Source organism: Cherax quadricarinatus, chromosome 6 (genome assembly GCF_038502225.1).
Source record: "Cherax quadricarinatus isolate ZL_2023a chromosome 6, ASM3850222v1, whole genome shotgun sequence".
Taxonomy (NCBI): domain Eukaryota; kingdom Metazoa; phylum Arthropoda; class Malacostraca; order Decapoda; family Parastacidae; genus Cherax; species Cherax quadricarinatus.
Genome location: NC_091297.1, coordinates 46,395,467 through 46,420,492, shown reverse-complemented (window position 1 = coordinate 46,420,492; position 25,026 = coordinate 46,395,467). Strand labels below are relative to the sequence as shown.

The window sequence follows — 25,026 nt, the reverse complement described above, 5'->3', positions numbered from 1 at the left end:
TTATTCCTCCTTGTCCTGTACACGAAATCACAGTTTCCCTATCTTCATGAATATTTATCAATTCTTCAAAATATTCCCTCTGTCATCCTGATACCTCTCACTCTCTATTTAATAACTCTCCTCTCTTATTTTTAACTATCAAATCCATTTGTTCCCTAGGCTTTCTCAACTTATTAAACTCACTCCTAAGCTTTTTCTTATTTTCTACAAAATTTGTTGATAACATCTCGCCCACTCTTGCATTTACTCTCTTTTTACATTCCTTCACCAGTGTATGTACAGTAATATATTGCTGAACTCCTGAATGGTCCAAATGTACATTAAACGTTCTCTCGCCCAGCGCCCCGAAGATTTTGAAAAAAAAAAAAATTTTTTTTATAGAAATAGAGCTCATTTTTTGTGTTATAGGATAAAAAAAAATTTTAAGGTCAGTACTTAACTGAGATATGAGGCTGCGAAGTTGGCACTTGACGATCACCTGACGGCAACATGGAGCACTGCCACTTGCAGAAATTCTACATATTTACCATTTTTTCAATCTTTTTTTTTTTTTTTTTTAATTTTCTTGGCTTTCATGATATGATAATTATGTTTTATGGCAAATCTTTTGATTTCAATGCAAATTGTTGTTTATACACCAATATTATATACAAAATTATTATCACATTGTCATAAACACACATGTACACTGACAGGTGATTTTGCACACCTGGCTGACTCACATTATATTATCTACAACTATATACAAGTATTTACATGTCCTACTTATGTTTTATAGAATTTCATGATTGTATGATACTCTATGAAGCATGGATTCATACAGAGTGCCACCCCACACTGGTGACACATGAATCTTGTGTCCTTCCGCTGTTGGGGTCGTTTTGTGGTGGTAGCACACACAACACTTTTTCTGGGAATTCATCTTTGGGGTAGGTGGTATTGGTACCAGGTAGTGACAGGGATGATTTGGTCTGGTACTTCCCCCACTGGCTGTGGTTGTGGGACAAGTCGCTGTTGAGGGGCAGGTACAGGTGTGGTACCATACTTTCTTGCTATCTGTTTTACAATATTCAAGGAGAATTCTGCAAAACGTTGTAGTTTTCCAGTCTTTATTTCGTACATATTGAATGCATTGAGCACTTCAATGTCTACAAGGTGAAAAACAGTTTTATATACCACTTGCGACTCCTACGCACAGTCAACGAACCCTGTCATCATGTCACACTTGTCAACCAGCCGCATGTTGTTCATATACTCCATGACAGCAGCTGGCTTTACAATGTATTCATTGGTCTCCCTGTCCACTTTGTTTGTACCATCTCATTTCTGTGGATGGTTGACAGCAATGTCACATTCCGTTTGTCATGCCACATCAGTGCCATGATGTTATTGGCATAAAGCACTTGTGCTGCACTGTCAACACTGCCTCCTCTGAACCTTGGCATATGTTTTCTATTCTTTCTCACTGTTCCACCTATATCAGTATTGTTCACACATAGGAAATCAGTGAGCATAGGGCTTGTATACCAGTTGTTTGTGTATAATGTATGGCCCTTATCAAGGTATGGTTCCATCATCCTGTGAACAGCATCACCGGAAATGCCCGACATCCGTCTGTCATCATTGAGTGTGTTTCTCCCGGTGTAGACAGTGACATCCAACACAAGACCACTCTCACAGTCACACATTACAAGAAGTTTTATACCAGAGCGATTAAGTTTGCTCGGTGTATATTGCTTGAATGACAGGCGTCCCTTGAACAGAATCAAGGACTCGTCAACAACAATGTTTTTGAAGGGTTAAAAGTATGCACTGAATTTCTGCTTCAAATACATAAACACTTTCTGGGTTTTGTATAGAAGGTCATTTCTGTTTGGTGTATTCCTGTCTGAGAAGTGCAACATTCGTAGCAACAGTGAATTTGTTGCAGGGAAGGAGGTCACGGAAGAATGGAGTACTGATGAAGTGGTCTGTGGCCCAGTAATTACGTATAGTGGACCCCCGCATAACGATATTATTTCAATCCAGAAGTCTGTTTGGGTGCCGTTATAGACCGAATTTGTTCCCATAAGAAATATTGTGAATTAGATTAGTCCATTTCAGACCTCTAAAAATACACCTACAAAAGCACTTACAAAAATAAACTTACATAATTGGTCGAGTTGGGAGCTGATCGTTATCCGGGGGTCCACTGTATATTGTTCTTAGAGGTGTGTGGCATAAGCATGACAGTGGCACGGAATAAATACATTAGAGCCACTGTTGTGTCTTTCCACCTGCGCAGCCGTGACATTTGTCCAACCTCTGCTGTGTTGTCCATGACATATCGGTAATAATTGTTTGTCTGGGTGACTATCAAGTTCATTATAGGCTCGTCAGAGTATAACTGGAAAAAGTCTAACGCTATAGACTCGTTGGTTAGGGGACATTCTGGCTGGATGCCACTTCCACTCGCATTATAATCACAAGGCTGTGGCCCGAATATACTTTGTGTCCAGTTCCACTCACAATCACATGGTGCAGTGTGGACATGTGGCATGGGGCAAGGGGGAGCAGGAGGAGGGACAGGAGTGGAGGCAGCACGTGGTTGAGGGGGTGCCGGGCAGTCCTTTGTTTGTCCACCCACCGTGCCATGTGGTCTGGGCACTGTGCCATCCACCACTACTTCCTCCATCCCTGCATATTCACCTTTATGATCACTATCACTGTCAGTTGCTGGGGTTTTGGATTGTGACCTGCTATGACCCTTGGGGACTGCATATGGCACACTGCCTGAACTTAGATGACGACGCTTAAAAGTACGCTTCACTGGTGAATGATGAACTTCACTATTGCTTGACGAATCCTCGAATGGCATAAAATCAATCTCATCATCACTTACATCACTCTCACTGTCATTAAAACACCAGGAAAATGATAGTTTCCTCTTGGGAAGTTGCCTATGGGTAACACTCGCCACTCCCGAGGTGCTTGGCCCAGTGTCTTGTGTGGCCACACTGGCCACCCCAGAAGTGCTTGGCCTAGGGTCTGCTGTGGTCACACTGGCTACCCCAGAGGTGCTTGGCCCAGGGTCTGGTGTGGCCACCCCAGAGGTGATGGGCTGAGGGTCATCTGGGTTATCGCTGGTATTTTCACTAATTCCTTGAATATTAGTGGCTCCACTGGTGTCACATCCACTAAACTTATGCTCTGTATCACTTTCCTTGAATAGTAGAGTGTTATTACGACAAGGCATGTGTGAATCATGATGTGCCACGATGTTGACTCAGGATGGAGCCGAATGTAACTGGTCCTACTGTGCAGTACCCAGGCGTCCCTGATTTTTTTCATATGGCGCACACTGAGTGCGCAGACCCATTCTCTCATGTCTAGGCGACTCAGGCCTATCACGCCAATTTTGAAGGAATGAAAAATGAACCGTATATATACGTTCGGGGCGCTAGCGATAAGAACGTATATATATGTTTGGACCGTTTAGGGTTAAGTATGTTTGGACCGTTTAGGGTTAAGTAGTTATTTTAAATCCTGTATACTATTTCAGCTTACTGAGAGCCTGAACAGAATGCAAAATGAGCGACGATCACTTGAAGAAGAGTATGAGGATCTTAGAAGTAAAAAGGAATCCATAGCCCAATGGGAGGCGCAAATAACTGAAATTATTCAGTGGTGAGTTAGCTTATGGTTATGAATATATTGATTACTTGAGTTTCTAAGGCCAGAAATTATATACAGTGGAGCCTCGGCACTGGAACTTAATTGGTTCCAGAAGGCTGTTCGAGTACAGAGCAAATTTTTCCCAACCAATTTTGTTTTTGGTTGGATGTTATTACTATCCCTCTTAGGCCCCATGGTGACTTACTTTTACAAATAATATAAAAGAAACACCAAAACATGCAAAGAATCACGAAATAGGTTACAGGAAAATTCCGGCAGGTTGTTTGTTTGGTCAAGTGCTGAGCAAGCACTCGACTACCGAGCTATTTGTTTACTGAACAAAGCATTTGAATACTGAATTATTTGAGTACTGAGGTTCCACTGTATTAAATCATATTCATGTGTATCTTTTAATGCCTTGTTTCTAATGAAATCTTTTTTTTATTGCCTTGGCGGGGGCATATTACAAAAATATCTCGGGCACTTTCACTACCTATAAGTTACGGACTTTTGAAACGATATCTGTAATATTAACAATTTAACATGTTACTTTGGTGATCACTGTGTGGAACAGTTGCCACTTCCTTCAAGTATATTAGATGACTTTCGGAGGTAGACAAATACATCTCTTGAAGTAGGGAAGCACTGAATGGTCCACATGAGTAGCACTGTGTAGAAGATGTTGGTAGAAATGCTTTTAGAATTTTTTGATCAGTATTTCTAATGCTAAAGTTAGTAAAACTGTTGTAAATGGCCAAGACTGTTATAAAAGGCATAGCAGGTAAGTTTGGAGTGTCAGAGATAAATGATTATAGGTCTCCTTAATTTAATTATGTATAGAAAAGGGTTTGGTAATGGGTAATACTGATTTTAAGAAAAAGAGTATGCAGTGACTTTAATTTGCTAGATTGTATGTTGGAAAATAAAAAGGTTGTTGGGGTAGGGTTCTGAATGTGCACGTTTTCTGAGGAGTGACTGATGCACCAGAATGTTTAGTGGTAGCTACAATAAGAGTAAGAGGCAGATGAAGTAAAATGAAGATGACATAATTATACAAGAGAGAAGTGGAAGTGAATGAACTTAAAAGTAGACAGTGAAAGATGCCAACTCTTGGGAAAAAAAAAGTGGGCTAGAGAGTGTACAGGTAATAAGGGAGGAGGTCAAAGGAAAATCAGGTAGATTTATGAATACAGTGTTAGTCTGTGGTTACAGGAAAATGGGTACTGGCAGGAAGCGGTGGATAATGTGAGATAAAGGAGGTGGTGACGGAGAGAAAGCTAGCGTGTGAGAGGTTTTTGCAATGTTAAAATGTTATAAATAAGGCAGTTTGTCTGAAGTGAGAGAGAGGTTAATTGAGGTGAGGGAGTGCAAAAAAAAGAAAACTGATGAGAGATTGGGCAAGTCTTGATTAGCAAATTAGACTGAGCATAAGAAACAGCTTTGGGGAGAGAGAGATTAATAAATTGAGAAACTAGGGGACCAGATGGACCAAGAAAAGGTATGAGAATTATGGGGAATAATCCTGTTGACTATACCTAGTAAAATTTATGGTTGAATTGTTATTGAAAGTGTTATTAATTAATAAATAGGATTACAGAGGATTTAGGAAAGGTAGGCAATTTGCATACCAAGTGTTTACATAAAAGCATAAAAGTGAACAGTACCTAGAGAATGGTTAGGAACTTGACTGCATTTATGGATTTAGAAAAAAAAAATGTTGCCAATATGTGGAATAGGGAGTAGGCTACTAAAAACAGCAAGGAGTTTTTATTTTGTGAGTGAAGCTCAGGTCAGGGTACATAAAGAGTGAGTGGACAATTTTATAGTAAAAGTAGGTTTTAGATGAATATGTCATGTCACCATGGTTGTTTAACATATTTACAGATGAAGTAAAAGAGGCAAATGTTTGGGTGTTTAGGAGAGTGTGGGATTTAAAGAATTAAAGATAAGGATTGTGATACGAAGTGAGAATTGTCATGGCTGCTCTTTGTTGATGATGCAATTCTTTGGGGAAAGACTGGAAGGGGGTAAAGAAGGCTTTGAGTGTTAGATGCTCAAGCATCTAGAAGGCTTGTGTAAGCATGGTAGTTTGGAGTGAGGTGAGACAGGTGCTTTTTATTGCTTGGACTCTGATCAAGGGATCATTTATGAAGGCATGTAGGAAAATCAGTTATTCGGACTCGAATTCTCAAGGTGGGATTGGCTCTGAAGGAAGTGTGGGGATTTTACATTTAATTGGGATATTTGAAGTGTGTGTAAAGGTAGAAAGTTGAAAGTGAACATAGAAAAGAGTAAGGTGATCTTTCTTTCTTTCTTTCTTTCAACACACTGGCCATATCCCACTGAGGTGGGGTGGCCCAAAAGGAAAAAATGAAAGTTTCTCCTTTTACATTTAGTAATATATACAAGAGAAGGGGTTACTAGCCCCTTGCTCCCGGCATTTTAGTTGCCTCTTACAACACGCATGGCTTACGGAGGAAGAATTCTGCTCCACTTCCCCATGGAGGTAAGAGGAAATAAACAAGAACAAGAACTAGAAAGAAAATAGAAGAAAACTCAAAGGGGTGTGTATATATATGCTTGTACATGTATGTGTAGTGTGACCTAAGTGTAAGTAGAAGTAGCAAGACGTACCTGAAATCTTGCATGTTTATGAGACAGAAAAAAGGACACCAGCAATCCTACCATCATATAAAACGATTACAGGCCTTCGTTTTACACTCACTTGGCAGGACGGTAGTACCTCCCTGGGTGGTTGCTGTCTACCAACCTACTACCTATAGTAAGGTGATGAGGGTATCAAATGATTTAGATAAAGAAAAATTGGATATCAAATTGAGGAGGAGGAGTATGGAAGAAGTGAATGTTTTCAGATACTTGGGAGTTGACGTGTCGGCAGATGGATTTATGAAGGAGGAGGTTAATCGTAGAATTGAGGAGGGAAAAAAGGTGAGTGGTGCGTTGAGGTATATATGGAGACAAAAAAGTTAACAATGGAGGCAAAGAAGGGAATGTATGAAAGTATAGTAGTACCAACACTCTTATATGGGTGTGAAGCTTGGGTTGTGAATGCAGCAGCGAGGAGGCGGTTGGAGGCAGTGGAGATGTCTTGTCTAAGGGCAATGTGTGGTGTAAACATTATGCAGAAAATCCGGAGTGTGGAAATTAGGAGAAGGTGTGGTGTTAATAAAAGTATTAGTCAGTGGGCTGAAGAGGGGCTGTTGAGGTAGTTTGGTCATTTAGAGAGAATGGATCAAAGTAGAATGACATGGAGAGCGTATAAATCTGTAGGGGAAGGAAGGCGGGGTAGGGGTCGTCCTTGAAAAGGTTGGAAGGAAGGGGTAAGGGAGGTTTTGTGGGCGAGGGGCTTGGACTTCCAGCAGGCGTGCATGAGTGTGTTCGATAGGAGTGAATGGAGACGAGTGGTATTTGGGACCTGACGATCTGTTGGAGTGTGAGCAGGGTAATATTTAGTGAAGGGATTCAGGGAAACCGGTTATTTTTATATAGCTGGACTTGAATTCTGGGAATGGCAAGTACAATGCCTGCACTCTAAAGGAGGGGTTTTGGGATATTAGCAGTTTGGAGGGATATGTTTTGTATCTTTGTACGTATATGCTTCTAAACTGTTGTGTTCTGAGAACCTCTGCAAAAACAGTGATTATGTGTGAGTGAGGTGAAAGTGTTGAATGATGATGAAAGTATTTTCTTTTTGGGGATTTTCTTTCTTTTTGGGTCACCCTGCCTCGGAGGGAGATGGCCGACTTGTTAAAAAAAAAAAAATTGAATTGTAATTCCTGTGCACTTCTGGCAAAACAGCTATTGAATGAATGATGGGGAATTTATCTCCTTTTTTAGGTTATCATACATTGGTGAGAGATGGTCAGCTCAATTAAAAAAACAAAAATCTCTTCCTTTATTCCTTAGGGTGAGTGATGAGAAGGATGCCCGTGGTTACCTTCAAGCTCTTGCTACACGAATGACCGAAGAACTTGAGACCCTGAAGGTGTCTGGTGTTGTTGGTGGCGGATCTTCAGTCCTAGCACCTCCAGAAAAGAACTGGCGCAATCGTCGCTCTCAGAAATTAGACAAGATGGAACTTCTGAATTTGCAGTCCTCCCTCAACTCAGAGATACAAGCAAAGCAAGTGATATCTGAAGAGCTAAGCAAAGTTCGTGCAGATCTGGTTGCAGCACAAAAGTAAGTGTATTGAAGATTCTTTTTATTAATGTTTTTTTCCTTTTTTTTTTCCATGCAGTTTAAAGTTTTATGCCAAGTATCACACAAGAAAACATAAATCACTGTGAAATGTGATGGTGCTTAAACTACCTTACATAGTAAGTTAAATAGGAGCAAAAAAATCTTATTTGTAATTATCATTTTTTGTTATTTGATTTAAAACTTTATAGACACAAAATATAGAAAAGTCATTTAAACATACATGAACTCAACAAGATTATGGTTATGCAATACAAATGCATATTACTATTGAAAAATTAAACTACATCCACCTGCAAGTGGTTAAATTGTATTTCAAAACTACACTTCTTTGTTAAATATAAGACAGGAACATTAGTTAACACCTTGATATGGTTCATAGTATATCAGCAACAAATCGCCAACACATCTTGAGTATATCTGGAAAGGGTTTCGGGGGTCAGTGCCCCCATGGCCCTGTCTGAGACCAGGCAGTCAACATAAGTAATGACACTAAATGCAGTTTTCACACACACATATTACTATAGGTACTGTTATCTAAGTGATATAAAATGCCCATCATTAACCCTTTGACTGTTTCAGGTCCCTCTCTGAAACTGTCATTCTATGTCGCCAAATATTCAAAAAAAAAAAATTATTTTTTCTTATGAAAATGTTAAGATTATTTTTCTGAGTGTTTTAGTCCAAAAAAAAAATTTTTGCCATCGGTACTTACCGAGATATAGAGCCATGAAGTTTGCAGAAAATGAGCCGCGTATGGCAACAGCGGCGACTGCCGCTCACCCGGTAAACTTTAGTTTACTTGTAATTGAAGGTTTTTTGTTTTTTTCACTATTTTATTTTTTCACATAACTTATGTGGCCTATGAGACCAAAGTAAGGTGCAATGTATATATATACACTCGTTGTATACAACACAACAAGCACACAAACATAATTATCAATATATTGTTTACAAAACTTGTTTACAAAAACAAACAAACAATTCTTCTTCTTCTTCTTCTTCTTCCTCTTCCTCTTCCTCTTCCTCCTCTTCCTCCTCCTCTTCCTCCTCCTCTTCCTCCTCCTCTTCCTCCTCCTCTTCCTCCTCCTCTTCCTCCTCCTCTTCCTCCTCCTCTTCCTCCTCCTCTTCCTCCTCCTCTTCCTCCTCCTCTTCCTCCTCCTCTTCCTCCTCCTCTTCCTCCTCCTCTTCCTCCTCCTCTTCCTCCTCTTCCTCCTCCTCTTCCTCCTCCTCTTCCTCCTCCTCTTCCTCCTCCTCTTCCTCCTCTTCTTCTTCTTCCTCCTCCTCTTCTTCCTCCTCTTCTTCTTCTTCCTCCTCTTCTTCTTCTTCCTCCTCCTCCTCCTCCTTGTGTGCGAGTGTGTGGCTTATAATTGTTTTGAGTCAGGAGTCGGCAGCTGTCAAAGTGACATATTGTGTCATTAGTCACTACCCTACCGCCTGTCAAAACAATGGGGTCGGATGCTGCTTCCCCTCCTCCATTCTATCTAATTATCTTTCTCCCTCATTTTATATCTTTCAATCTGTCTCTCTTTCTATCTGTCTGCCTATCTCTGTCTCACAGGTACACATAAATACAAGTATACATAGTGTAAATTACCTAGGATAACCCAAGAAATCCAGACAAAGTGCTATACTCTGCTTGAAGATGTGAGTAAACGTGATGACACAGTCTTGTGGCTCTCTCTGAGACAGAGAGCTAGATGGACAGACAGGGAGCTTGACAGACAGACAAATAGACAGACAGAAATGTTTGTGTACCAGCAAAAACAAAGGGAGGGCAATGGTCATGTAATATTACCCTCCTTTACCCTCATCAAAGTCAGCTCTTATCAGATGTTATCTCCCCTTATCTTGTCACTGTCATGGGGTGGACTTTTTTTTTTCTTGCTTCAAGGGAACAATATTATTACATCTTCTTCTTCCTCCTCCTCCTCCTCCTCCTCTTCTCCTCCTCCTCCTCCTCCTCCTCCTCCTCCTCCTCCTCCTCCTCTTCCTTCCCTCCTCCTCCTCCTCCTCCTCTTCCTCCCCTCCTCCCCCTCCTCCTCCTCCATTGCTTTTGGTCTCAAACTCCTCCAAATCATGAAATTGATCTTCACTGACACTTCCATCTGTGTTAGAGCATCACTTGGGAAGAGAAGAGTCCCAGATTTGCTGGGGAATCACATATTTCTTACCGCTAGACATGCTGAAAAATGACAACTGAAATGGCATTCCCACAATGCACCACTGGCTCCCCGATTTTTTTTATATGGTGCACACTGACCATGGAGACCCATTCTCTCACATGTGGGCCTACCAGCTTTCTCCTGCTTGATTTGAAGCTGCTAGAATTTATGCGTATAAATACGTCAGAAACATTGGCTCGTAAGACGTATTTATACGTCGGAAACAGTCAAAGGGTTAAACAGGACCTCGTCTACTCGTGCAAAAATGTGTTGGTATAGGAAAGAGTGCATAACGTGAAAAAAAAAGCCATACAACTTACAAGTGTCATTTAATCCGTTAACTGTCCAAGCGTAGATACAAGTTCTTACTGCTAGCGCTCCGAACATAGATCAACGTTTTATTTTTCCTGCCTCCAAATTTGGCATGATTGGCCTGAGATGCCTGGTCAGCATAGAATGGGGTCTTAACAATCAGTGTGCACAGTATTAAAAAAAATCTGGGACCACTTACTACCTTGTGAGAACACCAATTCAATTGAGCACCAGCTAGAGCAAACAGCGTGGCAGACACCAGGGATTCACTGATGTCATGTCATATTAACACTCCCCTTTTAACCCTTAACCCTTTCAGGGTCCAAGGCCAAAATCGGAATGGGTGCCCCAGTGTCCAAGAAATTTTGAAAAAAAAAAAAAAAAAAAAAATTTTTTTATTACAGAATTAAAGAGCATATTTTTGTGAAGGTAATAAAAAAAAAAATTTCTGATCAGTACTTACCGAGATACAGTGGCGAGAAATTGACCCAAAATGGCCGGGTGGCGGCAACATCGGCGATTTCCACAAACTCACATTTTTTTATATTATGTTTTTTATACTTTTTTCTTTGCTTTTCTAATTTTTTCTTTTCCTAGTAGCATTTGTGGCCTGTGAGACCAATACTGTATATAATGTATATATATAAACTCACTGTATTGAACACAATAAACGCACTAAAGTTATATTTATAATATTGTTTACCACTTTTGTTTATTACAATAAACATGCACAGATCTTGTATAATACTAATATTCTATCATATATTTACATATGTACAATCACTGGACATGTTTTTAGAACTGCTGCAGCTTGTGGAACTCCTTGAAACAAGGCACCATTCACAGAGGTACCTTACATTCCTCGCACATAAACCGAGTGTCTTTGCGTCTTTGTTGCCGTCGTTTTGTTTGTGTAGACAACACATCTCTTCTGAGCAAATTTCTTATTAGTTGCAGGAAGCTGTATTATGAAGTGATCACCTTCCCTCCTCAAACGCTTGGGTATATCCTGAGGAGTTCGAGGACGGTTTTGTATAGCAGGTGTTGTTACCTGGTATTTCATTATGAGTTGTCTGACAACAGACAAACAAAATTCACCATACGGTGGTCTGTTGCCAGTCTTCACTTGGTACATATTATATGCATTGAGCATTGAAATGTCCATGAGATGGAAGAAAAGTTTCATATACCACTTGTAACTCTGACAAACACAATCAACAAAGCCAATCTGCATATCACATTTATCAACCAAGTGCATGTTTTGTGTATAATCAATCACTGTCACTGGTTTTCAAATACGTTCATTAGTCACTCAATCAACTTTGCCACTGTCTTGCATTTCGTTACGGTGAATGGTTGTCAACAATGTGACATCTCGTTTGTCATGCCACCGTAATGCCATGATATCATTGGCAGTAAACACCTGCACCTCTTCATCAAGAGTGCCTCCGTTGAACCTGGGCATATGTTTACGATTAGAACGCACTGTGCCACACACATCTGTCATGTTCACTCACAAGAAATCACTGAGTAAAGGGCTTGTGTACCAGTTATCAGTATATAATGTATGCCCCTTACCAAGATAAGGTGCCATCATGCTTCTCACTACATCACCTGAGATACCCAATAACATCCTGGTGTCTTTCAATGTTTTACTTCCCATGTATACAACAATATCCAATACCAGGCCACTGTCAAAGTCACAGAGTACAAACAGTTTTATACCAAAGCATTTCCTCTTGCTGGGTATATAACAGCTCCAACCATCTCTCACTCACTCCCATACCCATCTAGGCGAAGCTTCAGCCTCCTATTTTCCTCCTGAAGAAGTAGAACCTTCTCCTTCAACACTTTAACCTTAGATTCTAAAACACTACAGCAAGCCATGGTGCTCGGTAACACCCCACGCTAATTCCCAGACAGCTTAGGACAAGATGACCTCATGTGACCACTGACAATCATCTCTTTCTTATCTGCACTACACCCACACACATTTAAACCTAGCAATGTTATAATTTTTTTCTTCTTATATTTAGTAATTTATACAGGAGAATGTGTTACTAGCCTCATGCTCCTGGCATAGGGATGAAATAAATAAGAACAGTAGCTGATAAGAAAATATAAGAAAGCTCATATGGGTGTGTATATGCCTGTGTAGTGTGACCTAAGTGTCAGTAGAAGTAGCAAGATGTACCTTTTTTCTTGCATGTTCCTGAGACAGAAAAGACTCTAGTAATCCCACCATTGTGTAAAATGATTACAGGTTACAGTTTCACACACTTTTAGCAGGACAATAGTATCTCCCTGGGGGGTTGCTCTCTACCAGCCTACTACTTTCTAATATAATATTAGTATTAGTTATTAGTATTTTCTTGGAATAAGCTAGCCATTCATTTCTCTTATTAATGTTCTGCTTCAATTTATGTGGAGTTACATTTAGTGTGTTCCCATGTCCCTTTATTTCTAAACTTTTTTTTTTTATTTTTATTATCACACTGGCCGATTCCCACCAAGGCAGGGTGGCCCGAAAAAGAAAAACTTTCACCATCATTCACTCCATCACTGTCTTGCCAGAAGGGTGCTTTACACTACAGTTTTTAAACTGCAACATTAACACCCCTCCTTCAGAGTGCAGGCACTGTACTTCCCATCTCCAGGACTCAAGTCCGGCCTGCCGGTTTCCCTGAATCCCTTCACAAATGTTACTTTGCTCACACTCCAACAGCACGTCAAGTATTAAAAACCATTTGTCTCCATTCACTCCTATCAAACACGCTCACGCATGCCTGCTGGAAGTCCAAGCCCCTCGCACACAAAACCTCCTTTACCCCCTCCCTCCAACCCTTCCTAGGCCGACCCCTACCCCGCCTTCCTTCCACTACAGACTGATACACTCTTGAAGTCATTCTGTTTCGCTCCATTCTCTCTACATGTCCGAACCACCTCAACAACCCTTCCTCAGCCCTCTGGACAACAGTTTTGGTAATCCCGCACCTCCTCCTAACTTCCAAACTACGAATTCTCTGCATTATATTCACACCACACATTGCCCTCAGACATGACATCTCCACTGCCTCCAGCCTTCTCCTCGCTGCAACATTCATCACCCACGCTTCACACCCATATAAGAGCGTTGGTAAAACTATACTCTCATACATTCCCCTCTTTGCCTCCAAGGACAAAGTTCTTTGTCTCCACAGACTCCTAAGTGCACCACTCACTCTTTTTCCCTCATCAATTCTATGATTCACCTCATCTTTCATAGACCCATCCGCTGACACGTCCACTCCCAAATATCTGAATACGTTCACCTCCTCCATACTCTCTCCCTCCAATCTGATATTCAATCTTTCATCACCTAATCTTTTTGTTATCCTCATAACCTTACTCTTTCCTGTATTCACCTTTAATTTTCTTCTTTTGCACACCCTACCAAATTCATCCACCAATCTCTGCAGCTTCTCTTCAGAATCTCCCAAGAGCACAGTGTCATCAGCAAAGAGCAGCTGTGACAACTCCCACTTTGTGTGTGATTCTTTATCTTTTAACTCCACGCCTCTTGCCAAGACCCTCGCATTTACTTCTCTTACAACCCCATCTATAAATATATTAAACAACCACGGTGACATCACACATCCTTGTCTAAGGCCTACTTTTACTGGGAAAAAATTTCCCTCTTTCCTACATACTCTAACTTGAGCCTCGCTATCCTCGTAAAAACTCTTCACTGCTTTCAGTAACCTACCTCCTACACCATACACTTGCAACATCTGCCACATTGCCCCCCTATCCACCCTGTCATACGCCTTTTCCAAATCCATAAATGCCACAAAGACCTCTTTAGCCTTATCTAAATACTGTTCACTTATATGTTTCACTGTAAACACCTGGTCCACACACCCCCTACCTTTCCTAAAGCCTCCTTGTTCATCTGCTATCCTATTCTCCGTCTTACTCTTAATTCTTTCAATTATAACTCTACCATACACTTTACCAGGTACACTCAACAGACTTATTCCCCTATAATTTTTGCACTCTCTTTTATCCCCTTTGCCTTTATACAAAGGAACTATGCATGCTCTCTGCCAATCCCTAGGTACCTTACCCTCTTCCATACATTTATTAAATAATTGCACCAACCACTCCAAAACTATATCCCCACCTGCTTTTAACATTTCTATCTTTATCCCATCAATCCCGGCTGCCTTACCCCCTTTATTTCTAAACTTATTTTAATTTATTTAGTTCAAATTGTTTTCCTTGTAGTATGTAGAAAGAGATTCACAGGTAAGCAAATGTGTGGTGTTTGGTGTTCTTAAAAGAAAAGAAAATGCTTGTTCCCTTGTGTTAAATGAAGTCACTACGTAACATTGCTTGTTTCAGTGTTTAACTCAAGTTCGTTATATTATAACCTAAATTATCTCTGACAAGGAGGTTCAACCATAATTTTCCTATTACAGGGATGTACGTGAATTTAAGCAACGGTATGAAAATATCTCTCGGGAGAACATGAGGAAAGAGAAGCAAGTACGGGATCTTCAGAGCAGACTAGAAGCTGGTGAGGGCTGTAAGTATTTATGTATGCTTCTCTCTCCCACTGTCTCTCCTTTTTTTCATAATTTTTTTCATGGGAGGCCCAAACTTTAATTTGCATGGGTATAACCAGGATAAAGTGAGATATTTTCATCTATTTTTTCCTCCAACATAAATGATGCCACTCTTGATCATTTATTGTACTTAGTAGGAGAACTTACATCACCCAAGTCTCATCACTCATGTACATACTGTACACTAGATAGATGACAATAAACAAGTTATCCATTTAAAAGTTAGGAAGTAATATTTTAATTGTAAAGGAAATGAATTCTTCAGTTACGAGGCTTAATGCTTTTATACATAAAGGATGGAAGTAATTATTTTAGCAAATCTTTTAAAGTCTTTCATTTTTTTTAATCCAAGTGTACATTGTTCCTGAGTTGACAAGAGGGAGGCTGCTAAGGATTTCCTCCAAAGATGAACATGAAGACTACTCATATTCATCTATTTTTAACCTGCTTCATCTTTTGCAATTAAGAAATAGTGATTTTCTGTAACAAGGTTTAATGCTAAGTTTTAAATACTTATTCAAGATAACATTAAATTGGATCAATTTATTTACATTGCCACCTTGTGCAAAAGTAAATATAATTGAATATGTTTTAAAGGAAATATTATTGTGTATAGTATTAGGGATGTTGATATACTACCATTTTACTAATTATGAAATAATGAATATGTTGCTCATTACAGTATAAATATTTCTTGTTTTAGGGAATTCTCTCTATATTTTAGGAGATATTAAAGATATAAGTCAAATAAGTTTATCATTATATGCAGGAGGGCCCCGTTTATACAGCAGGTTAGGTTCTGGGCTACTGCTATAAAGTGTAAATTGCTGTAAAGTGATTCATAAACTTTTTTTTCACTTTCAGATGCACATAAAAACCTTTTTTTCCACTTTCAAATGCATATAAAAGCCTGATAATATATTTGCCCTATTTATACTAAGTGAGCAATACATCTAGACCTAAAAAATACATATACATTACACACGTTACTTACCTTAAAATATTTTCATGCTTAGCTTGTAGTGAGTGGTGAATATATCTATTGTAGGAAGTCTGAATGAATGAAAAATGGATATAATTGAAAACCTCTGTATTAGCAAAACACTGTAAAATTGAAGTGCTGTAAAGCAGGGCCCTCCTGTACTGTGTAATTACTTGTTTGATTTTGTGGGAGGGATGGGGTGAGCTGCAGCTCTTCATATTGCTTCTTAACTCTCCGGTAACTGACATAATTAAGCCTTGTCATAGCATTTTTAAACCCCTGTGTGGAGTTGTTTTTCAGTGTCATTGTAGAATTCTTTTTCTTTACCACTCATGCTAAAGAAGTGTGCTTTACCACTCACCTTAAAGAAATCTTTCCTGATTTATCTTTTGCACATTTGGATGCATTATTTTTGACAATGTTCCCTTGGTCTTGTTGCATCCCTGGTAAAGAGCTAATCCTTGTTGCACTCTCATACTGATGTTTCATTACTTATAGTGACTTCCTTTCTCTTTTTTAACCCTTTCACTGTCCAGATCCCCAAAATTTAAAAAAAATCTGAAATGGGAGAGAATCTTTTCCAGAAGATAATGACACCAAGAATACAAAATTTGATGAAAGACTTATGGAATTATGCAGTCATAAAGTTAGTGATACAGGCTCATTTTATGCATTGACAATTTTGCCGACTGAGTCCTATTTTAAGCCAATCCCTTTGCTCAATTTAACCAAATTCTTAGCTAGTTTGCTATTATGCCTTCCATTCTATCAATTGAGTACAAGAAACCGCTCATTCACCTATCAAAATTACCGTATAATTTTGCCAGTTATACTCAGAATTAAAAAGAATAATTTAAAAAGAGTCGAAAATAAACATAGACATTCCAAACACTAAAACAACATTTCCTCTGTTCTGTAATCATGCCCCCAGGCCTCTCCTTTATTACACTTGCCTTCCATTTTGAATTCATCATACAAAAAATCAAAGATTTACCCTATGTCTTACATAAAATATAACCAAGAATGACTTGTCATGGTTCACAGCATCCCAATAATTGAATCAGACCTAGTAAAAATCCATTAAACAGGGCCTTGCTCGTCCTCAAGAATATCGGCAAAAATGAAATATTTCCGTTTGTTTCAGGTCAATTTCAAGCTACTTGTGAGCCTGGAGTCAGCCAAATCATCTTTATTTCACTAGTATATCTTCCATTCTATCAAATGATCCCAAGAAACAACCAAAAAATAAATCCTAGAAAACACCTCAGCCATTTTTTGAAAGAAACACAAGGTCATAGTTTTTCTTTTTCCATCATGCACTAGTTGAGGCAGAATTTTTTTTTATGCTGTGCACACTCGCCACACAGACCCATTCTCTCATATCTAGGTGAAAATTTACTGCTCACAGCTTAATCTGAGTGAGCTGAGTTCATAACATAGATCTATGTGATGGACTCTGGTGTCAATGACGTGTTTCTGCGTGATGGACATTCAAAGGGTTAAGTATTCCTTTCCATGTTACTACCTTTTCTTTTAGCCCAGCTTGCTTCTTGAATTTGCAGGGTAGTTTTTAATGTGGTATCATGTCAAATCTTACACACTAGGAATTTGTGGTGCATTCATTCCTCTCTTTCCTGTCTGACCTCTCTTGTTCTATCATATATCTACAAGGTTTGGCCTTCCATTTTTGAATCTGTAAGGTATCTGATACAGTATTTTCCTGACTTTCAACAAGACTTTATGATCCTTTCCAGTAGTTTTTAAGTTGACTTTGACCCCTAAACTGTGCTGTACCTGGAAATAAAATTTCTTGTGTGTGTGTGTGGGGGGGGGGTTAAAAAAAAGTTCTTATAGAATGAACGAATGCATTTTTATGAATTGAATAAGACTAAAAGAGTGGAATCTGATTGAAACTAAAGATTTTATGGTGTGCTGAAGTTAATGAAAAAATCATCACTTGTCAGTAAAAGTGATGTAAATGTGCCAGTGATATTTACGTTTTACAATTTATTGATGTCAAGATATGATTGTTTTTCTGTGTTTTTAATTGCTCTTAATGTTTAATGCTGTTTATACTAGTTTCTTATGAGGAAATGCTTAGCCTGAAATTGGTCCACTTGGTTTATATACAGGTCTCCCTCAACATTCACGTTTTCAACTTTTGCGGGCTTCACATATTCGCGAATTCCCAACCGCCAAATTCCCAGCTGCCAAATCATATTTAAGTTTCCCACCACCTGCGAGTCCCTACTACCCTCCCTCCGACCCCTGCAACTGGCAGCCAGCCCTCCCACCACTTTGTGGTGAGTGCTTTGTTTGTTCATTATTTGCTAATAAACTACAGTATAAATAATGTAAACCCATTCATGACTGCATATTGGAATGGCTATTCAGACAGGTATTGGACGGTGACATCATGTGTTTACTCTTGAACACAGCAAAGAATCAAACATTTCTGCTACTGCTAATAACAACAGTGATAATAATAATGATAATAATAATAATAAATATGATAGAATTGAAGAAAGAAATTGTACAGAAATACGAGGGAGTGGCTGACACATTGTCAGTGTGGCTTTGTTTATGCTGGAGTGAGCACTAGACTACGTGCTCTTCCAAACATTTCACAATAATTCATTGTGTTTGGTGCTTGTAGATTGAGTGCGACTGGAGTGGTAGAGGCAGTGGTTGAGGCAATTATGGAGACAGTGGTTGAGGCAGTGGGCGAGGCAGCGGTTGAGGCAGTGGGCAAGGCAGCAGTTGAGGCAGTGGGTGAGGCAGCAGTTGAGGCAGTGGTTGAGGCAGCTGTTGAGGCAGCGATTGAGGCAGCAATTGAGGCAGTGGGTGAAGCAGTGGTTGAGGCAGTGGGCAAGGCAGCAGTTGAGGCAGTGGGCGAGGCAGCGGTTGAGGCAGTGGGTGAGGCAGTGGGCGAGGCAGCAGTTTAGGCAGTGGGTGAGGCAACGGTTGAGGCAGTGGGCGAGGCAGCAGTTGAGGCAGTGGGTGAGGCAGTGGGTGAGGCAGCGGTTGAGGCAGTGGGTGAGGCAGTGGGCGAGGCAGCAGTTTAGGCAGTGGGTGAGGCAACGGTTGAGGCAGCGGTTGAGGCAGTGGGCGAGGCAGCAGTTGAGGCAGTGGGTGAGGCAGTGGGTGAGGCAGTGGGTGAGGCAGTGGGTGAGGCAGCGGTTGAGGCAGCGGTTGAGGCAGCGGTTGAGGCAGCGGTTGAGGCAGCGGTTGAGGCAGCGGTTGAGGCAGCGGTTGAGGCAGCGGTTGAGGCAGTGGGTGAGGCAGGGGGTGAGGCAGTGGGTGAGGAAGCGGTTGAGGCAGGGGGTGAGGCAGCGGGTGAGGCAGCGGGTGAGGCAGTGGGCGAGGCAGTGGGCGAGGCAGTGGTTGAGGCAGCGGTTGAGGCAGTGGGTGAGGCAGTGGATGAGGCAGTGGGCGAGGCAGTGGGCGAGGCAGTGGATGAGGCAGTGGGCGATGCAGCGGTTGAGGCAGTGGCTGAGGCACTGGTTGAGGCAGCGGTTGAGGCAGTGATATTTAATAACATACATGTTATTAATAATAATAATACATGTTATTAATAATAACATGTACTAGTATTATTTATAACATATATGTTATTAAATACCGCTGCCTCAACCGCTGCCTCTACCATTGCCTCAACCGCTGCCTCAACCGCTTCCTCAACCACTGCCTTAACCACTGCCTCAACTGCTTCCTCAACCACTGCCTCACCCACTGCCTCAACCACTGCCTCAACTGCTGCCTCACCCACTGCCTCACTCACTGCCTCTCCCACTGCCTCAGCCACTGCCTCAACCACTGCCTCTACCACTCCAGTCGCACTCAATCTACAAGCACCAAACACAATGAATTATTGTGAAATGTTTTGAAGAGCACGGAGACTAATGCTCACTCCAGCATAAACAAAGCCACACTGACGATGTATCAACCACTCTCTCGTATTTCTGTACAATTTCCTTTTACAATTCTATCGTATTTATTATTATTATTATTATTATTATTATTATTATTATTATTATTATTATTATTATTATCATTATTATTACTACTACTGTTATTATTAGCAGTAGTAGAAATGTTTGATTCTTTGCTGTTCTCAAGAGTAAACACATGATGTCACCATCCAATACCTGTCCGAATAGCCATTCCAAAATGCAGTCATGAATGGGTTTACATTATTTATACTGTAGTTTAATAGCAAATAATGAAAAAACAAAACACTCACCACACTGGTGGGAGAGCTGGCTGCCAGTTGCGGGGGTCTGAGTGAGGGTAGTAGGGACTCTCAGTGGTTGAGGAAATGGTGGAGGCAGTGGTATTTAATAGAAAGCATGTTATTAAACCATAATATGTATGTATTTAGTACAATTTACGATGTTTTCATGTATTTTATGATTGTTCATGATCTCGAATGTTGAGTGAGACCTGTACTGCATAATTTTTTTTTTTTCTTTTTTTTGTAACACACTATACGATGAATACTTATAATGTTACAATTGTTTCAGTGTGTAGTAATCTTCTAAACATGGAAGTAAGTCATATTGTTTGACTTTACTGGGTTATCCCGGGTTAAATATACAGTAGTACTTCTACTTGCAAGTTTATTCCGTTCCATGACCTTGCTCGCAACTGGATTTGCTCGTTTGCAGAGTCGATTTCCCTCATTTAAATTAATTGAAATGCAATTAATCCGTTCCAGTGGAATTCTGTACTTCAAAAATTTTGCCAGTATCAACTCTACGGCTTATTTATCTATCTCACTTCATCTGAACCAGGATGCCCTCTCTTGAGCAACTTTACCAGCAGCTGAAAGAAGAGCTTAGGGTTGCTAAGGAAGAGATATGGCGATTAACAGAGGAGAACAAGAGGATTCGAAGTAATCCTCCTGTTGCGAGTCCCCAGGTTAAGAGGGGAGCTTGGTCAGTGGCCAGGCAACATGGAACCAAGCTGAGGATCAAGAAGACTGTTGGAGAGGCAGAAACAACGAGGACCCAGAAGACTACTGTGGAAACTTCCAACCCATTTTCTGTGCTACCTGACAAATGTGGGTGTTCTAATGGGAATGTCACAACGAGCACGAAGGAAACATTGGCTGACGTGAGTGAGACATTCCTAGAAACTCCAACGAAAACCATTGAGAATGTCTTGATGAATTCCACAAGTGAAGGTGTAGTGCTACCTAACGAATGTGAGTCGACTACTGGGAACATCACGACGGACATCGCCAAGGAAGGTAAAAACGTTGTTGTTGGGGATAGCCAGATTAGGTACATGGATAGGGCATTCTGCTTGAAGGATAGGAGTAGGAGGCAGTGTGTGTGTTTTCCTGGGGCTGGGATGAAAGATATTGTTAGCCATCTGGATGACATCATGAGAGGTAGTGGGAGCAATCCTATTTGTCTCAGTGCTGGAGGCAACAATGTTGGCAGACGTAGGAGTTAGGACCTGATTAGTAGGTATAGGTCAGCAATAGAGATAATTAGGAGGAAGGGTGGGAACCCTGTCATATGTGGTATTTTGCCAAGGAGAGGAGTTGGAAATGAATGATTGTCCAGAGCAATTGGTGTCAATTGCTGGCTGGACAAATACTGTAAGGAAAATGCGGTAACATTCATTGACAACTGGGACCTCTTCTATGGCAGAAATGACATGTATGCCAGGGATGGGGTTTACTTATCTAGGTGTAGGGTGGGAGCACTGGCCAACGCAGTGGAGGGAGCTGTTTAGGTCTTTAAACTAGGAATAGTTAGTGGTATGGGTTTTGGCGGGAAAACAATGAAGTTGCAGTGTAGTAATATGAGTACTAGGAGAACTAGTAATAGGCAAAATGAGGTGGATATTGGAAAGCCAGTGGCACTAATTGACAAGAACAGTAATAGGTTTAGTGGAATAACAGAAAGGAGCAGGAAGGGTAAAGAGAAAGGAGGGTCCTTAAATATATATTTCACAAATAGTCGTAGTGCTAGGAATAAGATGGACGAGTTGAGACTAGTTGCTAGTCCAGGTAACATTGATGTATTTGCCATAACTGAGACGTGGTTTAATTCAAAAAGTCGGGACATGCCTGCGGAATGTCTCATTCAGGGTTTTAAATTGTTCCAAGTAGATAGAAGTATCGGGAAGGGGGGTGGGGTGGCATTGTATGTCCGAGATCGCTTGAGCTGTTGCATAAAAACGGGTATTAAGTCTGAAGTAACACATACAGAGTCTGTTTGGATAGAATTTTCAGAGGGGCATGAAAAATAGATTTTAGGTGTGATATACCGTCCTGGCGTGGGGGTTCGTCTGCAAGGGTAAGATTTACATACGCAGAATGGTTATCGTCTTTGGGTGGATCAAATTCTTCTGCAATGGCTAACACATGCCTTGACTGAGGACAATCTGAATGAGTATCTACAAAATATACAGCTACATTCACTAGTGACTGTGGAATTACTAACTCTTCTGCTAGGAGTACTCAACTCGGCTGTTCGATACAGTAATTCATGGCTCGTTACAAAGTCACTTATGGGTGCTGGTGGCTTCACAGTCAGAATAAGATCTTCCTGGAGCAGGAATCGAATCACACCAGACCACAAAGGATCGGTTCTTTCTTACTGGAGGAATGAACAAACTCGGTGGAGTGGATGACTCTCCCCGGTTGAAAAGTAACGCTATAACACGCAATATGACCAAGGGGGAACGAAGCTACTATCTCTCACTGCAAGCACAGGGGAAAAGAAATGAACACGGTCAACAATACAGATATTCAATCTGACTCGCACACAGTGACACGAGATATCAACTATAAAGAAACTACACTTACAAACGTTAAAAACATGTGAAAGTTACTAGAGGAACAACTTCTTACATTGCATTGATTACTGTCAATGAGGATGGCATCACCATCTGGAACACAAAGGACAACAACAACACTCAAGTGAGTACACTAGCCACAGAAACGTCTTTCTGCAACGGCTTGTGGCATCAGCAAGAGATGGCATAACTCGTTGCAAGTAAAGTTCTTCTCAAAGCATCCCCTGGGAAGGAACGAATACTTGAACAAGTCGCCATCGCAAGGATAGTAGTCTCAGCACCCAGGGTTGTCTGAGGTTCCTCTGAAACCCAAGGTAACTGTACACTATCCTGCGTGCACGATATTGTGGCTGGAGTCCAGACAGGAGTGAGAGTATTACTAGTGCCTGGCCGCTCGGCTACGTTAATAAGTAATTCACGGATCTATAGGAACTTAATCTGAACTTTATATTTTGCAGCACTTTAACAAATCTCAGATACAAGCTGTGAGAACAAACACATTGCTCAAGGGCTAGGTACTGCCTTCCAGTCAGTAAGGGGATATTGGTACTGTGGACTGATTCATATTGACTTTGACTGGCATGATACACTAAGTGAACATTCAAAAGTGACTGGGACGTCTTCTCAGGGAACTTAATCAAGGACATAAGGGCAAAAAAAATAGAGAGAATGACACAGTAAGCTTAAACGGGAAGAAATTACTTATTTAAAAAAAATAAGTCACACTGTAAGCAAGGAAAACTCACACACACAAAAGAAAACACTCAACTGAATAAGCAACACTTTGAAAATCAAGAGAAATTGTACTTTACTCAAATCAGATTTGCTCAAATTTACTTTAAATTGAATTAATGGCACAGTGAGTTGTCTTTACTCTCAATGCAATAAAGAAATTCAACAATAAAATGATAAATCAATCAAAAATGTTAAAATGGACTCAATAAAGCTTGTGCAAAATTAAAACAAACTGGGAAAGCATTTCTAAATAAAAAATATTAAGTGACACAAGGAACAAAATATTAAGCACAGAAAATGTAAAACTGAAATAGCAGAATATTGCACTGATATAAACTGTTGCAATATTGCAAATAACAATTTCTAATCAAAAGTACTGCACAACACTACATAAAAATTTCTGCAAAAAAAATTTTAATGGCAACACAATGTTTACACAAGAATTATTGTAAAATGAGTCAATGTTGCAATGATAAAAAAAAAATTACGCACACAGGAAAATACATTTACAAGAAAAAAAATTATTATCAAGGAATGAGCTGATTGAACACACTAACTCTTAATTGCAACTTAAGCAACACTTACTGAACAAACAAAAGAATGATTTACTTTAAAAGAAGAACTTAAAAATTGCACTAAGAGTGAATTTGTTCAATAAAATATAAAAATAATAGATGCAAAAACACAGAACAAAAGGTTTGAACACTTACAGTGATGCAGAACACAACACATCAATATAAACACAATACTAGAATTTTCTTGCAATGAAACTTGGTGTGAAAATTTTGGAAATTAATTGTCTTGCTTCAACAAAATAATGGCACTATTGTCTGTGGAAATAAGACAAATTAGACACTGGTTAAATGAAAAGAATTAACACAAGAATGTTCAACACAGAGAAAAATAAAATAAAATGGCAAATGAATAAAACAAAATAAAAGGTAATAAATTACTGAATTACTTCACTGCAATACTGTGAACACAAGATAATTGTGAAGTGTAAACACAAGGTTCATACTGCTTATATATTGCACACAACAAGGAAAATACTAAAGTACTTACTTCAAGTATATATATATATAAAAAGAAGCACAACACAAGAGACATAAAATAAAGCACGAAAATTAACACTGAAGAAAGAAGAGAAAAAAAAAAATTGTTGCAAACAGTATATGTATAATGAACACTGAGTCTAATCAAGAGTTACTGAATGTCACTAAGAAATCACTGGAAACACACACACAAAAAAATATGTCTCAACACTTGCAAATTTTTTTTTTTTTTTTTATCACACTGGCCGATTCCCACCAAGCCAGGGTGGCCCGAAAAAGAAAAACTTTCACCATCATTCACTCCATCACTGTCTTGCCAGAAGGGTGCTTTACACTACAGTTTTTAAACTGCAACATTAACACCCCTCCTTCAGAGTGCAGGCACTGTACTTCCCATCTCCAGGACTCAAGTCTGGCCTACCGGTTTCCCTGAATCCCTTCATAAATGTTACTTTGCTCACACTCCAACAGCACGTCAAGTATTAAAA

At 40.0% G+C, this 25,026-nt stretch overlaps 1 protein-coding gene across 3 annotated transcripts in view; it reads left to right on the top strand.

Annotated features, from left to right (window-relative positions):
* The window catches only part of LOC128693543 (serine/threonine-protein kinase Genghis Khan), a 230,939-nt gene that overhangs the window by 99,554 nt on the left and 106,359 nt on the right, over positions 1–25,026 (top strand). For 2 of the 3 annotated variants that reach the window (XM_070081421.1, XM_070081424.1), the window contains exons 8-10: positions 3,542–3,666; positions 7,582–7,854; positions 14,810–14,916. In XM_070081421.1, the coding sequence (XP_069937522.1) occupies positions 3,542–3,666; positions 7,582–7,854; positions 14,810–14,916 (505 nt within the window). The remainder of the gene's footprint in view (positions 1–3,541; positions 3,667–7,581; positions 7,855–14,809; positions 14,917–25,026) is intronic. The other variant, XM_070081429.1, reaches the window with a different exon arrangement.